An 18,336-nucleotide genomic window follows, 5' to 3' on the forward strand; every position below is an offset into this window, starting at 1 on the left:
AACTTTCCAGCAACACATTTCTTGCACTATCTTCAAATTGGAAACTTTGTTAAACAGAACCTGCCCAATTTTCTTCACCTCCCACCTCCCTCTATGCTGGAAAAAATATCGATCAGTTTCAAGGACTTAGACAGCATCTCTGCAAAATATAAAACCATTTTACAGTCCCTTCCTTTCAAAGATCCAAGAGGACAATGGGAAAAGGATCTCTCCCTCAACATATCAGAAAAGGAGTGGAAGGTAGCAATGCAGAGAATTCATTCGCACTCCATATGCGCAAAGCATACAATTATTCAATTCAAAATTATATATCGAGCACATCTGTCTCACTTAAAATTGTCCAAAATGTTTCCAGGGTAAGATCCAACCTGCAAACGCTGCAATCAAGTTCCAGCTTCACTGGGTCACATGTTTTGGGCCTGTATCAAATTGACATCATTCTGAACCCAAATTTTTAAATGCCTTTCAGACAGCCTTGGTGTCACAATCCCTCCAACCCATTAACAGCTGTGTTTGGTGTACTTCCAGATGAGCTTAAAGTGGAGAAGGACAAACAAACTGGGATTGCCTTTACTACATTATTGGCATGCAGACTTATCTTGTTCAACTGGAAGAATCCTAACTCTCCCCTTTTAAGTCAGTGGGTAACTGATATTATATACTATTTGAAATTGGAAAAAATCTAATTCTTACATAGAGGATCTATGCGGAAGTTTTTCAAAACCTGGCAGGATCTAATCAATAACATTTTAGAATACGCTTTTAAAGCACTGAGGAAGCAGATTCCCCTATTCCTTTTTTTTCTTCTCCATTTATCTATATTCACTTACTAGCAGAATACCCGCGCTTCGCAGCAGAGAAGTAGTGTGTAAAAGAAGTTATGAAACAGAAAAGGAAAAATTAAAAAAAAAACATAACATGATTGTTAATGTAATTGTTTTGTCATTGATATGAGTGTTGTTGTCATATCTATTCTTAACAAATGAAAAGAAAAAATATATATATATTTATATAGCATATCTTTGCAAAACAAAAAGAAAGAAATAGAGCGTCACATACATGTCTTCTTTCCCCTGCCTATTAAGTAATAAATTAAATCGATTATAAATTATTAACACAAAGTAAATGAAAAAAAAAATATCGGGAAAGAAACAGAAACCAGAACTTACCCCCACAGCATCCACCGCACTTCTAGCGTTAGAGCCAAAAACGTGGTACACGCAGGTTATGAGGTGTGACGCTAATTAACGCTCGTGCTACAACAGATTATAGTGTTGTTATACTATAAACTATTTACAGGGATCAACAGTTTTGGGGAAGTCCATAACAAAAAAAAATAAAATTATATATAACATTTTACACTTTGCTATATGAGCAACTGTTGCTGGGGGTGCCAGAATCCAACAAAGAAGAAAAATGAAAAACATTATTTGTACAAAATCTTAATTTATTTAAAACGGATGACTCCCGCTCTCACGTGCAAGTCTGCGTGGATATTATGAACATCTGTTCCAAGTTCTATTTAAATTTTAAATAGAAGGAATTTTTATTTAGTCGATAGAAATGTCTTTGGTAGGAATGTAAGTTAAATGTAGGCATCTTTGCATAAAGTTTTGACTATCCAGCGCTTACATTATATATTCCGAAATATTCCAAGACCGTCTTTATATACAGTACTCAGGTTTTGGGAAGCGCTGATCGATGTAATCAGTGTACCAGGAAATCATGCATTGACACAAGTTCCTCTTTGCTTGGAATTGAAACTGTGATTAAATGCATAATTTTTTTTAATGCGTTAAGGAGCACATGCATCGAAGCTTCTCATCTGTGCGATTGTCAATGTAACCCTTTGTAAGTAGTGCCTGGAGGATTCAGTGTGGAGAAACTGTAGAGACAGCTTGTGTATTAATTTGTGGATTTTATTCCAGCGCTTGCTCCTTACTTTCTCACTTGCGCTATAACGCGTAATGCAAACCTCGCGTGATACTCCGCTAACTTAAAAGCCTTGTGCAGCGCCTGTCAGTTGAAAATTGATGGTTTGCTTGCTTTTATCTGTCTCTCTCTGCTCCTAGCGGAACTGTCATCTCTGACTTGTCATGGAGCACGTTTAAGCTGATGTGTTTGCAGTCTGTGAATAAAAATCCTTCTTGTTTCTACGATCTCCTGTGTCTCTGTGCAAATCTGTGACCCAAGCATGACAATATATTCCGACGCTGACTTTATATATTGAAGATTTGACTTTATATATTCCAGCGCTGACTTTATATATTCCGACGCTGACTTTATATATTTAAGTTTTGACTATCCAGCACTTATATTATATATTCCGAAATATTCCAACACCGTCTTTATATACTCAGGTTTTGGGAAGCGCTGATTAATGTAATCGGTGTACCAGGAAATCATGCATTGACACAAGTTCCCCTTTGCTTGGAATTAAAACTGTGATTAAATGCATTATTTTTTTTAATGCGTTATGGAGCACATGCATCGAAGCTTCTCATCTGTGCGATTGTCGAGGCGTGCTGAGTTGCGCAGTAGCCTTACTTATGAATATGCTAAGCACATTCCTTCAGCCGCCACGCCTCCCACGGTGAGCGAGCTGCCCGCTATGGCCGTATACAGTACTGTATAGGAAAGAAGGTTCTAGTTATGACCGTCAGGTTTTGGGAAGCGCTGATCAATGTAATCAGTGTACCAGGAAATCATGCATTGACACAGGTTCCCCAATGTAACCTTTTTTTAATGCGTTAAGGAGCACATGCATCGAAGCTTCTCATCTGTGCGATTGTCAATGTAACCTTTTGTAAGTAGTGCCTGGAGGATTCAGTGTATATGTCACTCGCTCGCTTCTTATTGTTTCGCTGCCTTCTCAATTATATACTGCATGTTTTCTTCAGCGCATTTTGGAGCTCTTCCTGGTTTTCTACATAGTGCGTTGACAGTCAGTTCACGTGATTACGTGGGAGGCGTGATGATGTCAGAAGAAACTCCGCCCCCCCACGGCTTTCCAGCTGAACTCCATTACACCGTATGCAGAAAAATAGCTTCCAGTTATGACCATTAGGCGTAGAATTTCTAAATGAAATCTGCCCAACTTTTGTAAGTAAGCTGTAAGGAATGAGCCTGCCAAATTTCAGCCTTCTACCTACACGGGAAGTTGGAGAATTAGTGATAAGTGAGTCAGTGAGTGAGTGAGTCAGTGAGGGCTTTGCCTTTTATTAGTATAGATTAATTTATCTATTTACCTATTTTTACTAGGTTTAAGTTTTATTCTGCTGCCCATGCTCTCTTTCTCAGGGGTGGGGGTTGATTTGTTCTCAATCCTATTCTTGTAAAATTGATCTATTTGTATGGAATGTTGTGCGATTTCAATAAAATCAATAAAATGGAAAAAAAAAAAGAATTCACTAAATGACAAAGCAAAATCGTAAATCAAAAATAGGAGTCAAAAAGAAAACACAAAAAGTTTTGTTACCGTGAAAATTGACAAAATGACTTTCTAGTACAGACAAGCTCACCTCCGTTTTTGTGACAGTGTGCTTCCTGATTGAGCCGGTACTGTATGGAAAGTTAACAGGAGTGGCAAGTTTGGCCATTTGGTTATTTTTTTAATAGTTGTATACCTATATACTCTGTACTGTATATATTGTAAGAATAAGGAACAGGACAAAATAAAGGTTTGGGTCACCTATGTGATGAAAATCCATTTTTGATTAATGAAAATAAAGAAAAAGGGCAAACAAACATACTGTATACACACAAATAAATAAGTAAATACATAAATATGCACACATGGAAACATTCATACACACTGTTTATATAATGAACATGTAAAGTTTCTTCTCTCAGGAACTGTGTAGTTTTTGATGCAATAATACCCAATAGTAAAGGGGCAATAGTCTAATACAATAATCAGTAATAAAGGTTGTTTGTTCCACGTGACACAAAGAGTACATGCTTGCCTGCCCTCAACACACATTCTGAGACTAAGAACGTAGTGCTGAGAGTTCATTTTACAAATTGATTATAGAAAAACACTATGGCAAGCAACAGTCTATTATCCAAGGCTGTGGGAGCTCTGTACAGATTTTTTGTAACCTTTTTAATCAGTTTTTGGTGAAAATGGGTACTGAAGGACAAGATTGTGTAGGGGTTCAGATAGAACACAATGTTCTCTGTACAACAAAATAGTGATCTGTGAGTTGTTTTTAGATAAAGGACTATATATTTCAGCACTCTCAGAATGTTCCAAACCCAGTCCAACTCAAAATGTAATTTCTCAGTCTTGTTATATTATTTTGATGTGTTCTCTCAGAGGATGTAAAGTTAATAGTTAATACAAATATTTTGAAAAGATGTTAGGATGTTAATTCTTTTCATTGTAAAATAGTAATTTTATCCAAAAACTTTATCAAAAAACACAGCTTTATCAAATACCAACTCCGATGGCAATTTAATGCAATATCAGTAAAAAAGTAGAGAAATGCAAATAATTGGACAATGGTTTCTGTCCAGTGGGACATGGGGGTGGTTAGGAGACTGACATCAGAAGGTCTTAACACATTATAGGTTTTAATTCAGCATGGAATGCAGTTGAATTCTCCAGAGCATTTGATTTTAGTGTTCTAAGTTTTAGTAGTAAGTTCTTTGTTAATTTTCATAGATTCAGATTATCTTAGTCAAAATGAAACAGGTGGACATGAGTGGAAGTGGAGTTTTTTGTTACTGCACATTTTTATTGTCATACACTAATATTTGTTTTAAACTTTTGGTTGAATGTCTAATGAGCAGATGTCACCGTCAATTAATAGAGATATCAGTGAAAAATGTTTTGACTGAAGCATGTAAATGCTGTTAATATGTTCATGAGGTTAGAGTGTTAAAAATAGCTTCAATTATTTTAGTATTGCTTACAGGTCACTATAGAACAGCGAGCAAGCATGTAATTTAGGGTCAGATGAGTGTATTTGCTTCTAACTATTGTTTTCCGTTAATCTTACATATGGGTAACATAAATTTATTCACCAGCTTTAATACAGCATCAAGAAGAGAAATCCTGTGAAACTTGCCCCGACCCTTGGCTCTACAGTGCTAACCATTTTTACTTCCCTTATACAGTACTGTCAAAACAAACTGCCAATTGTTAGTGTGCCATTGTTAAACCTGGGGTTGACAATTCCAGCTACCTTCCTTCCCATACAGCTTCCACTATATAGATGAGACACAACTGTGACCAGAGCACAAGAATTTCATTGCAGCCGTTTTTCTGCACCTATTCACTTTCAGCTAACTCTCTGTCACCTTCATACTACCAAAGTACTGTTCCGCCCAACAGTCATTTGCTGGGACTGGTAGCTGCCACTGTACATTGCCAGTTATGATGAAACATTAGCTATGACTTTCTTTGTCAGAAATTTGCCACTCTTAATAAATGGCCAGCAGCTTAGCAGGGTTTGTTTATGTCTGCTGGTAGTTACCCTTTGCACTTCCATTCTTGGCTCTACAGAGCTGACCACATGCTTCTCCTCCACTGTCAACGCACACAGACAGTCATCCCTGTGACACTATGCCTGCTGTGACTGGACGCTACTCCCAATGGCAGGTTAGTCTGTGCTGGGGTCAACATATTCTCCCTCATGCAACACATGAATGGAGGAGTTTGTCAAGAATGCATGCCTGTGTAAAGAATTAGATTTGATTTTAGTTATTATCTATTAATTCAAGCAAGTTTTGAAATGTAATTGTTTATAATTTATTTTTTAAACTTTCTCAGTACATTTTTGACTCATGGCCATTTTGTAATGTTTTGCCTTGGTGTTTCTACGCATGAAAAGTGACAAAATCAAAGACAAAAGTGAAACTAGGACGCTTTACATACCTGTAATGCATATATGAAACCAATACAAAATGGCTCTGGATTACTTAAACACATTAGTTGCTTTAGCCTGCCATGTGACTTTTGTGGAAGAAACCCCCCGAGGAAGACAGGAAATTTATTCAGTCACAGATGAGTACATGGATTCTACATTACAAGGCAGAGGAGCATAGTTCCATTTTTCAGTTGCCTTTTTATAATTTACCCTTCCTCCCCCTTCTCCTTATTTATCAAAAAACATAATATCATTAACTTAAGCATTTTATTTTATTACACTAATGGGCCATCTGTTTTTATTTTTTATCACTTGTCAGATAGACCCTAAAGAAGGAAAGGTCATCTTTCCTGTGTCCAATAGACACATTCCTAAAGAAACTGGAAATTGTCCTCGGTCCGCCTACTGCATCCAGTCTTATGACAGACGCCTGTATGAATAACCTGCAGTTATAGCAAAATGGCTTTGTCAGCTATTAACCCTAAGTAGCTTGCAAGCAGTTAATTTTTCTTTCACACTTTCCAGTCCTTGGGTGCAAAAGACGTGAAGCCAGTGCCCATCTATGTTTTATACAAGTCAAGGCACAGAAAATCTATTTGTGTTTCACAAATAGAGTTACTGAATCTTTAGAACATTAGAACACTCTAGACGAGAACAGGCCATTCAGCCCAACAAAGCTCGCCACTCCTATCCACTTATTCTACTAAATGTGACATTGTAACTACCTTTAAGTATTTCTTCCTTTTATTTTTATTTGGCAAAAACTTTCATTAACAGCATTTAAATATTCTTCTACTAAGTAAACAAATAATATGCAACACAATATTAAAACAATTTATAAGAGGCATGGGTTATAATTTAAAAAACTAAATAGGATTCTTTTCCCCCTTTATAAATTCAGCAAAAATTCAACACATGTAACATTAATATTTATTTTTCATTACACCTGCATTTTTGTCCTGGGTATGACGTTAAACTGTATTCGCTCTGCAAATGGTCTTCCAACTTGCAGGGAAAGCTTAAGGGTTGGTGGCAGGATTAGCACTCCAGCCACCGTAAAAAAAAATCCACACAGGTCCAAAACGACAGACAGGACTCCTTTCTGCTCCCTGGAGGAGTAGCTGTGCTGCAGCTGCCCATAGGAAAGCTACCTGTATTATGAAAGGGATGGGGGAATGACCTTAGGTGTCAAAAGAGCCAATGGGGTCAGGCCTGTTGGAGATCGGAACTGGTGTGAAGCGGTTCATCCTGCTAGGCACGTGGAAAGTCTAATGTCTTCGGCATGATTATCATCTTCCTCTGCCATCAGAGAAGCTTTGTAAATTCTGCATTGCAGTGGTGGCACTCTCTGAGGTGTACAGATCTGGGATTGGCCAGACCTCTGTAGGTGGATATACTGTATCTTTTATTGGTCTAGTCGCTCTGATGGCTGTCATACTCAGGGAGTAGCTGTTGCTGTGGCAGCTTGGCCACTTCCAATGGTGTCCAATGTCACTTCTTTCAATGAGCGTATTATGAGACTCAGATTAAGGCACTTTTTTTGTGCCTTGTCTCTTGTCTCAGTGTATGCTCCGTCCATAGTGAGGGAGACATTTTATTTGCAGATTTTCTCAGTGGTTGATTGGTGCCTGTGAGGTGACACTCCTGTGGTCATGGGTGATTTCAGTATGAGCACTGGCATTGACAAAGCTAGCTATGAGGATTCTGTAGGTCCCCATGGGTCTGGCGACCGCAGTGAAAGTGGGTCTATGTTCCTTAACTTTGCAAAAGGTCAGGGGCTGCAAATCGCTGGATCCTGTTTCCAGCACAATGAACCGCATCTTTGGACTTGGTACTCCAGCACTGGTGGTGTAGTGAAGGAGATTGATCACATCCTCATGGGCAGACGGAGGCTGTTACAAAACTGCAGGGTCTACAGAAGTGCCCAGTTTCTGAATTCTGACCACAGACTTGTTGTTGCTACTAGGAGAATAAGCCTAGACCTGGCCAGACTCGAAGATCAGGCTGTTTCTAATGAGTCTGCATGCAGTTTGTGTGAGAAATTTACAGACTTGGGTGAGACTGCAGATCCTAATGTGATGTGGTAGACCTTCTGTAACAACACTTTTTGTGTTGTGTTGATGTTACCAGTGTGCTCAGAAGGAGGTGTTTAGTTTCGCAGGACACCCTGGATATCATTGAGAGGAGTGGCAGCACACAGCTTGATGGCAACACCAGTCTGAACTGGGAACTGAGAAGGACAGCTGTGAGTACACGGAGGGCAGATAAGGTGTTGTTTGTTAAAGGAATCTGTGAGCAGATGACACACCATCTACGGTCTAGTGACCCACGTCCCACTTATGCATGAATTGAAGCATTATGCACATCCGAATCTGTTCCTTGGAGAGTCTCAGTCAAGGCAGGTGATGGAACGGTCCTTTTGAATAACCTGCTGGACTGGCTACTTTGAGCAGCTGTTTAAAGATGATCATCTAGCAAGGACATTGGGCATCTTTGGCCCCATGGTTCTTCAGGCTGATCCTCCAATTAGCTGTGAACTACCCAGTCTCACTGAGATTGCACAAGTGGTGAACCAGATGAAGGTAGGGAAGGCTACAGGGATCTGTAGTGTCCAGGGTGAACTTCTCCAAGCTGGTGGTAAGGCTGGCTCCTTGCATTGCAGCCTGTCTTTGCTTCCAGTTGGGAGACAGGCGTCATCCCAGATGACTGGAAAACAGGACTTGTAGTCGCTAACTGGAAAGGGAAGGGTGATCTCCTGGATTGCGGCAACTACTGGGAGATAACACTGCTATCAGTGCCGGGTAAGGTCCTTGCTAGGTTCATCCTCAATAGGTTCCGCCTAAGTAGTCTACCTTTGACTATATTAATGGCACTGAGGGTTGTTATGGAACACAAACACGAATACCAGCAAAGTTTCTTTGCAGCCTTTGTCGATTTTCATAAAACGTTCAATTCAGTTCATCAAGGTACCCTGTGTAACATCTTGAGACACTGCAGGATCCTCCCAAAGCTGCTGGAAATCACGGCCGGCCTGTAAACTGGTACTGTGAATGCAGTGACAGCAGAGGCAGAACCTCTGCGTTTCTCCCAGTTGACTCTGTTCAGTGCTTTCATGGATTGGGTGTTGGGCAGGGTTGTGGGGTCCAATGGCTGTGAGGCATCCGTTAGTGAAGAAAGATTCACTTATCTTGACTTTGCCGACGATGCTGTGATCTTCGCAGAGTCAATGGAGGCTCTGACTGGAGCTCTCGAGAGACTGAGCAAGGAGTCTGAGTCTCTGGACTTGCAGGTGTCCTGGGTGAAAACCAAGATCTAGGCCTCTAATGACTTCTCGGCAGTGACATTCATGTCTCTGGTGACTCTTTCTATGAATTCAGTAGACGAACTGGGAGAGCATGGGGGGTCATGTGGTCGCTGGAAAGGAGTGTTTGGTGCTCCCGATATCTTTGCAAAATATCAAAGGTCCAAGTCTTTAGAGTCCTGGTACTTCCTGTTTTGCTATATGGTTGCGAGACCTGGACGCTATCCAGTGACCTGAGACGAAGACTAGACTCCTTTGGTACTGTGAATCTTTGGGTACCGCTGATTTGACTTTGTGTTGAATGAATGGTTGCTCACGGAGTCCCGAATGAGACACATTACCTGCATTGTGAGGGAGCATCAGTTATGGCACTACGGCCATGTGGCATGATTCCCAGAGTGTGATCTGGCTCACAGGATCCTCATTGTTGAGGACTCAAGCAGGTGGACCAGGCCAAGGGGATGCTTACTTAACACCTAGTTGCGGTAATTTACAGGGGGTGACTGGACTGCTTGTTTGCCTTGGGGGGGGTTGCCGACAGGGACCCCGAGCTGTTTTGTCATGTGATGGGTGTGGCAACACACTGTACCAGTATATGCTTCCCAACCTGACCTGACCTAACCTGTATTTTCTGAATTTTGTGTCAAGGCAGCAGCCTCCAAAGCACATACAGTATGTTGGCTGAAAGTGCTATGTTTTCCTGAAATTTAAAATGCTCTTTAAAATTGGTTTTAAAAGCAATTATAATAATAAAAGGAAAATCAAAAACATGGCAGCTTTTCCCATTATGTTTAATGAGATAGCTTGTATTTGCTAAAATAACATTTTGAATATAAAATGGTAGCAAATCAGGGATCTCAGCTTCAAGAATGAAATGGAACAGGATCAGGAGCAAAACAATATTTATAGAGTGCTGTAGAAGATTTAAAATGTATTGTTAGTTTACCAGAAAGGCAGAGCTGTGTATAAGAAAAATCTTTTTATTTTATAACTGAGCATAGCAACTAACAGTTAAAAATTCTAAAAACATCATTAAACTAATGTGCAAAATGCATGCAAAATAAAGAAGTATGCAGCATACAGTATCTGGTGTAAAACAGTACCAAAATCAGTGTAAGGTAAAATAAATGACAGTTATTTTACCAATCTAATGACAGCATTTGCCTTTTAATAATATTTTAAGATAAATTCAAATAATATCCAAATAGTGATATTCAAGTCCTAAGAAATACAAAGGACTTTAAAATATGTGTAGAGTTATATATGAAAGGAACAAAATAACAAAAACATTTGTGGGAATAAAGGAATGTTAAAAGGAACATGTGAAGAAAGTAAGTAGGCAACAGTAGACCAGAAATCTGCTGCAATCAAGCATTCCAAACGTGTGTGAAAAGATGCCTACTGCTCCAGTTTGACAAAGGCAACAGTGAGGATCTGGGCTTAAGCTGGCCAATAATAGCACATTTGCAAGTAGTGTGAACAAATTTAAATTGTATAACCCATCAGTTTGGATTTAGGCAGGAGACTGAAATATTTCTAAAAAAACTAGATGATTGCAAAGTGGGAGTCAAGGCTAGATTCTTGTTCCAAACTGGTTATATGGGAAAAGCCTGGATGTTGAAAGGTATCCTTCACAAGAGCTTAAGGACTAAGGCAACAGGGTTTTTGAAAGAAGTAATTAATTTCTATACTTTAAAATGTGGATGCAGGGAAAGTGTTGGGAACAAGGTAATTACAGAAACTCTGAGTAGAAATAGAGAAAAAAAAGAAATAGGCAGTAGCATCACAACATGATCTTATAAAACGAAACATCCAAAAGCCAGTCTCTTCAAAAATATATTGAATAACGACAATGCCTTGCTCAGTCCAGTTCCTTAAATAGAAGAGCTACCAAAAATTAACATATAAATGTACCATTGAGGATAGTAGCCCTAGCGTCTCTCCACCCTTCACCAAATGGTTAAATATTAAGGTTAAGATGGGGCAGAGAAAGAGGGTTTGAAGTTCTAAATTGAATTCTGAGTCAGGACACTGCCATGTTGTTTATAATAATGACATTAGTTGCAGGTCATGTGGGCTTGGGGCGTGAGTCATGAGGGTAATACATATAATGTAATCACCAAGATGGCGCCCTGTATTGTTATGTATCCAAACTTTTGGATTTGATTCTAAAATTCTAGATAGAAAGGCAGGGACAAGTCTTTAGACCAGGTTTCAGACTTTCTTATTTTTTTGTTTTTTTCAGAAATATTTTTTGACCTCTCATTTCATGCAGGTTTGCTTGGTTTTATCTTTGTTATTTTGGTATTTTGTCCAACACCTGGCAGTGAACTCTGATTATGGAAAATCCTTGACTTACTCTGCCAACCATGAAATAATTTTCTTAATAGCCTTTTTGGTTTGCTTTTTCCTGTCGACCATAAGAGTGGCTTAATGTTTCGTTAGGTGACTTGTGGCAGTGTGGTTGGTTGGGATGCCTTTTATAGTTTATACATGCAAGTGCATTTTTCACATTTTTGACTTTTCGGCTATAATGCTGACTACATTAAAATGCACATTTGTATCATCAACACTGAAAAAGACAGTTCCAATAATAATGCTTTTTGACTTAAAGTTAGCCTTATTTTATAGCGGCTGTAATGGCTAGCCTTTGAAAACACTTACCTAGTCCCCATAATGCCTCAGATAGCTGCCTCTGTTGTACTGTATAACATTTTATTAAAATAAAGTTTTGAAAATGGAAATATTGAGAAGTTATCAACAAAAGTTTAGTTATGGAGACCTCTTATTTTGATAACATAGATTTAAGTGATTGTGTTGCAACATTCTCAACATTTGTGTTCACTATGGAAAAGCAGCAACATTTGACATGTTTTACAATGCAAAAGTAAAAGTGAGAAAAGTGCTGAAAATATCATGCATTACAAATCAAAATATCATTGGTTAGTCAGCCTTTCAACATCTAGTCGCTGTTGGTAATAGGAGGAGATCTACAGTCCAAGAATACCTTGGAGCACAGCCACTGCTGTTCTGGGTCTATGGCAACCAGATTAGGTGGGTTGGGCATACAGTGATAGGTAACCAATTATAACTACTTTGAAAGGCTTATATCTTTGTCATGGGTGCAGCTGGAAATTCCACTGGAGAAGATGGAGACTATGATTGAATGATGAGAATACTATATTATATAATAGAAAATCTTCCTCTCCCAAAAAACCTTCACTACTGTATCTGAATGGCAGGTGCCTATCATTACTGAAGGCCTACTCAGGAGAGTTCAAAGTGCTCAAGATTTTTCTTCTTACTAGAGACTACCAAAAAAATTAAAATTTGATCATTTTTACATTAAAATAAGCTGCATTCCAAGGCATAAAACTTATGGACATCTGTTATTGGTTTAAAACATAAACATCCAGTGTGTTTAGCACATGGGTTTCCCTGCAGAAAGCTCTGCCAGTGATTGAAAAAGACAGAATAAAACAACAAGCAGACGAGGAAATAAGAAAGTAGTGAAGTCAGGGACAGGCAGGGTTCTAAAACCAAAAAGAGCAGAAAATCAAAATACCAAAGGCCAATATGAAAAAAAAAAAAGTCAGGTGAACAGGCAGGATCCTCTGTTTACCATTCCTCCTGATGAGTGTTTCTGTGGGCATGCCCAATGGGCATTTGGTATCAAGAAATTAACCTGGGATGCAGGGTGCTACACAGTCTTCCACAGTGAACAAGTAGGTGTTCCACCACACCTGGTACAGAGAGGTTCAAATCCTGTTCAGGTAGACCCATAGAAGCTGCGGGTTTCTGTTTGTCTTTTTTTTCTCTCATGCTTCCCTCCCTCCTTTTTAATAAACACACCATTTCTAGTACTTGGCATCATTCCCCACATGTGCGCCCTCTCATTTTACTATTGCTTTTTGTCTTGTGTATTTCTAATATCATTCATGATGACTTCATATTGCCATTGGGAAAATTCCATAATGAAAGTTCCTGTACAGGAATTAAAATTGATTTTTCATTATACTAATAATTAATACTTTTTATGATGTATGAAGTTTTTAATTTTGCTATCATTTAAGCTTATATTGTTACTTAACCCATTACAATGAAAATGAATATTGTAGCCATTGCCAGAGGTTATTTATTTATTTTTTGAACCTGTTTATTCTAATACAGAGCTGTGAGTGATCAGAGCTGGGTACAAGGCAAAAATCAAGCCTGAATGGCGCCCAAGTCCACCCTAAGGCATACTTACTCAGACCTGACCACTTTGTATTCTCCAGTCAATCTAAAATGCACATTTGGGAGTAAAGCCAAGTAACAAAATGAACAGTGAACAGCCTGCAACTTGAACCTTAGACTTTTGAACTCTGAGACGGGTTTACTAACTAATCAGCCACAAATATTTTAAAGATAGTTTTTCTTGATGGTATTTTACTTGTAACTGTGTTTTTCTTTAGTTCCAAGACTTTTCTTCAATTTATGTCACCAAAAATACAAAATACCTATTAATTGCTTGATTTCTGACATAATTTTAAATCTCTATCAAAAAAATAACACTGTCCAGTAGCAACTCTCTGTGGTTTTTAATTTAGCTCTCATAAGAAAATAAACTCTGGACTAAAATTCAATCAAACAAACATTTTATTTGCAACAAAAATTGTCTTCTATTAAAACATTTGGCTGGACTAAAACTGTGCAGTCGCTGTGGCCCTCCAGGAGCTGGGGTTGAAATCCCTCGATTTTAAAGCCTTGCTAAATTTCAAGTTTCTGACTAGGTGCTAAGCACTTTTTCAGCAAAGGTTAAAAACAAAAACAAATTATATTTGTATAGTGTCATAATAGAGCATTTGTGTAATTTTTTAAACTTTAAGTAATTTCTCCTTCCTTCTAGTAATGTTGGCATTGTACTCTCGTTGCAGCCAATTTCCATACTGCAAAGACACATAATTCTAGAGACAGGTTGAGTTAAAAATCTGGACTATTTTGTACATAAGAGCTTAATTTTTTATTTAAGTAATTTAGATTCTATGGTAAAGAGATAATTGAGAGTATAAAAAATGGTTTATTTACTATTCTTGCCTATATTATAGTATAGTCTTTATATTTTTCTATTTATTCTTCTGATGGGTATTCTCTTCACTGATAACTTTTATATTTGTTAATTTTACAGCTACAGAGAGCAAGAGCTGGCAAAGACAAAGTTCCAGAGTGGTCTCCTATGATGGAGGGTGGAATGCAGCTCCTCAACAGGGATGGCCACAGTATCTCTCATAATTCCAAGCGGCATTACCATGACTCATTTGTGTCCATGAACAGAATGAGGCAACGTGGACTGCTATGTGATATTGTTCTCCACGTGGGAACCAAAGAGATTAAGGCTCACAAAGTGGTGCTGGCATCCTGCAGTCCTTACTTCCATGCAATGTTTACAAGTACGTATTTAGATTTCATTTTAGATATGTTACTTTTTTATTTGTTTCTCATTGTAAGGCCTAAAAACAAGCAGTGCCAGTTAGTGCTGGGAAGTATACCGTTTCATACCAAAAAACGTTTTTTATTTTTGTTGTGATATGGATTTTTCTTATACTGCAATACTGGTTTAAATAGCCTAAACAATATTCAGAACGTGACGCAGCGGGAAACTGTTTAAGAGGGGACCTTTTTCACTGCTACACCGCTAAACATGCATGCAACAGAGTACATGTGTTAGTGGAGGTATTGTGTGGTGAAAATGGACAGAGAACATTCTGAAACTGAAGCTGTAGCAGATGATAAAGTTGAACATGATGACACAGAAGAACTTTTGCTGAAAAAAGGAGCCGTGTCTGTTGTCTGGAGATATTTTGGTTTTAAAAGGTCGGATGTGGACCAAACAACTATTTACTACAAATGCTGTCGAGCTAAAGTTGTGCACCTCTGGATATTTTACTAAGTCGAAATGCCTTTTTGGATGGTTGACAATCTTCTTCTTCTTCTTTCGGCTACTCCCATTATGGGTTGCCACAGCGGATCATCTTCCATATCTTTCTGTCCTCTGCATCTTGTTCTGTTACACCCATCACCTGCATGTCCTCTCTCAGCACATCCATAAACCTTCGCTTAGGCCTTCCTCCTTTCCTCTTCCCTGGCAGCTCCATCCTTAGCATCCTTCTCCCAATATACCCAGTATCTCTTCTCTGCACATGTCCAAACCAACGTAATCTCACCTCTCTGACTTTGTCTCCCAAATGTCCAATTTGAGCTGACCCTCTAATGTACTCATTTCCAATCCTATTCATCCTCGGCACACCCAATGCAAATCTTAGCATCTTTAACTCTGCCACCTCCAGCTGTGTCTCCTGCTTTCTGGTCAGTGCCACCGTCTCCAACCCATATAACACAGGTGGTCTCACTACCGTCTTGTAGACCATCCCTTTCACTCCTGCTGATACCCGTCTGTCACAAATTACTCCTGACACTCTTCTTCCCCCATTCCACCCTGCCTGCACTCTCTTCTTCACCTCTCTTCCACAATCCCCATTACTCTGTACTGTTGATCCCAAGTATTTAAACTCATCCACCTTCACCAACTCTACTCCCTGAATCCTCACCATTCCACTGACCTCCCTCTCATTTACACACATGTATTCTGTCTTGTTCCTACTGACCTTCATTCCTCTCCTCTCTAGAGCATATCTCCACCTCTCCAGGGTCTCCTCAACCTGCTCCGTACTATCGCTACAGATCACAATGTCATCAGCAAACATCATAGTCCACGGGGACTCCTCTCTAATCTCGTCTGTCAACCTGTCCATCACCACTGCAAATAAGAAAAGGTTTAGAGCTGATCCCTGATGTAATCCCACCTCCAACATGAATGCATCCGTCACTCCTACCCAGACCTCACCACTGTCACACTTCCCTCGTACATATCCTGCACAACTCTTACGTACTTTTCTGCCACTCCCGACTTCCTCATACAATACCATAGTTCCTCTCGAGGCACCCTGTCATATGCTTTCTCCAGGTCCACAAAGATACAATGCAACTCCTTCTGGCCTTCTCTAAACATCTACATAAACATCCTCAGATGGTGCTCTTTCTTGGCATGAAACCATACTGCTGCTCACTAATCATCACCTCACTTTTTAACTTAGCTTTCACTACTATTTCCCATAACTTCATGCTGTGGCTCATCAATTTTATTCTCCTGTAGTTACTGCAGTCCTGCACATCCCCCTTATTCTTAAATATCGGCACCAGTACACTTCTTCTCCACTCCTCAGGCATCCTCTCACTTTCCAAGATTCAATTACACAATCTGGTTAAAAACTCCACTGCCATCTCTCCTAAACACCTCCATGCTTCCATAGGTATGTCATCTGGACCAACGGCCTTTCCATTTTTCATCCTCTTCATAGCTGTCCTTACTTCCTCCTTGCTAATCCATTGCACTTCCTCATTCAATATCTCCACATCATCCAACTTCTTCTCTCTCTCGTTCTCTTCATTCATCAGCAGCCTCTCAAAGTACTCTTTCCATCTGCTTAACACACTCTCCTCGCTTGTGAGTACATTTCCATCTTTATCCTTTATCACCCTAACCTGCTACACATCTTTCCCAGCTAGGTCCCTCTGTCTAGCCAATCGGTACAGGTCCTTTTCTCCCTCCTTAGTGTCCAACCTCTCATACACCTTTTCTTTAGACTTTGACACCTCTCTCTTTACCTTGCGCCTTATCTCCTTGTACTCTAGTCTACTTTCTGCATCTCTCTGACTATCCCACTTCTTTTTTGTCATCCTCTTCCTCTGTATACTCTCCTGTATTTCCTCATTCCACCACCATGTTTCCTTTTCCTCCTTCCTCTTTCCAGATATCAGGCCAAGCACCCTTCTTGCTGTCACCCTTACTACATCTGCTGTAGTTGCCCAGCTGTCTGGTAACTCTTTACTGCCACCCAGTGCCTGTCTCACCTCCTCCCTAAACTCAACCTTCCTTTTTCAAATTCCACCATTTGATCCTTGGCTCTGCCCTCACTCTCTTCCTCTTCTTGATCTCCAGCGTCATCCTACAGACCACCATCCTATGCTGCTTAACTACACTTTCCCCTGCCACCACTTTGCAGTCTTCAATCTCCTTCAGATTGACTCTTCTGCATAGGATGTAATCTACCTGTGTGAATCTTCCTCCACTCTTGTACGTCACCCTATATTCCTCCCTCTTCTTAAAATACGTATTCACCAGAGCCATGTCCATCCTTTTGGCAAAATCCACTATCCTCTGACCTTCTTCATTCCTCTCCTTGACACAATACCTACCCATCGCCTCCTCATTTCATCTGTTCCCTTCGCCAACATGTCCATTGAAATCCGCTCCAATCACTACTTTCTGTCCCTTGTGTACACTGTTCAGCCCTTCATCCAACTCCCTCCAAAAATCTTCTTTCTCACCCATTACACACTCAACTTGCGGGGCATATGCACTAACAACATTCATCATCATACCTCCAATTTCCAGCTTCATAATCATTACTCCGTCTGACACTCTTTTCACCTCCAAAACACTCTTGACGTGCTGTTCCTTCAGAATAACCCCTACTCCATTTCTCCTCCCATCCATACCATGATAGAACAATTTGAATCCACCTCCGATCCACCTGGCCTTACTCCCCTTCCATTTAGTCTCTTGCACACACAATATATCAACCTTCCTTCTCTCCATCATATCGGCTAACTCTCTTCCCTTACCAGTCATACTGTCCACATTCAAAGTTCCTACCGTCAGTTCCACTCGCTTTACTTTCCTCCTCTCCTCCTGCCTTTGGACACGTCTCCCCCCTCTTCTTCTCCTTCTTCTTCTTCGGGCAACATTAGCCCAATTTCCGCCAGCACCCTCTTGACCAACAGTACTGGTGGCGGTCGTTGTTAACCTGGGGCTCGACCAATCCGGTATGGAAATTTGTATTATTGTCTGCATATAGATTTGGCAAAATTTTACACCGGATGCCCTTCCTGACGTAACCCTCCCCATTAACTATAATTTTGACAACATATTTGAATGGTTGACAATATCTTGTCAAAATTATAGTTTAAGTTGTTTGCAAAATTTGTTCAATAAATAGGTTCTATATTTTGACTGCAATTTTCATGCAATGTGATTACTTCTCTTCATTAGTGCCACCCCCT

The 18,336-nt window shown here is 39.6% G+C and overlaps 1 protein-coding gene across 6 annotated transcripts in view; it reads left to right on the forward strand.

Moving 5' to 3' along the window:
• Nucleotides 1-18,336, forward strand: part of klhl17 (kelch-like family member 17) — a 69,202-nt gene that overhangs the window by 20,368 nt on the left and 30,498 nt on the right. For all 6 annotated transcript variants that reach the window (XM_039755556.1, XM_039755555.1, XM_039755558.1 and 3 more), the window contains one exon: nt 14,342-14,603. In XM_039755556.1, the coding sequence (XP_039611490.1) occupies nt 14,342-14,603 (262 nt within the window). The remainder of the gene's footprint in view (nt 1-14,341; nt 14,604-18,336) is intronic.

This window comes from Polypterus senegalus, chromosome 6 (genome assembly GCF_016835505.1).
Source record: "Polypterus senegalus isolate Bchr_013 chromosome 6, ASM1683550v1, whole genome shotgun sequence".
Taxonomy (NCBI): domain Eukaryota; kingdom Metazoa; phylum Chordata; class Cladistia; order Polypteriformes; family Polypteridae; genus Polypterus; species Polypterus senegalus.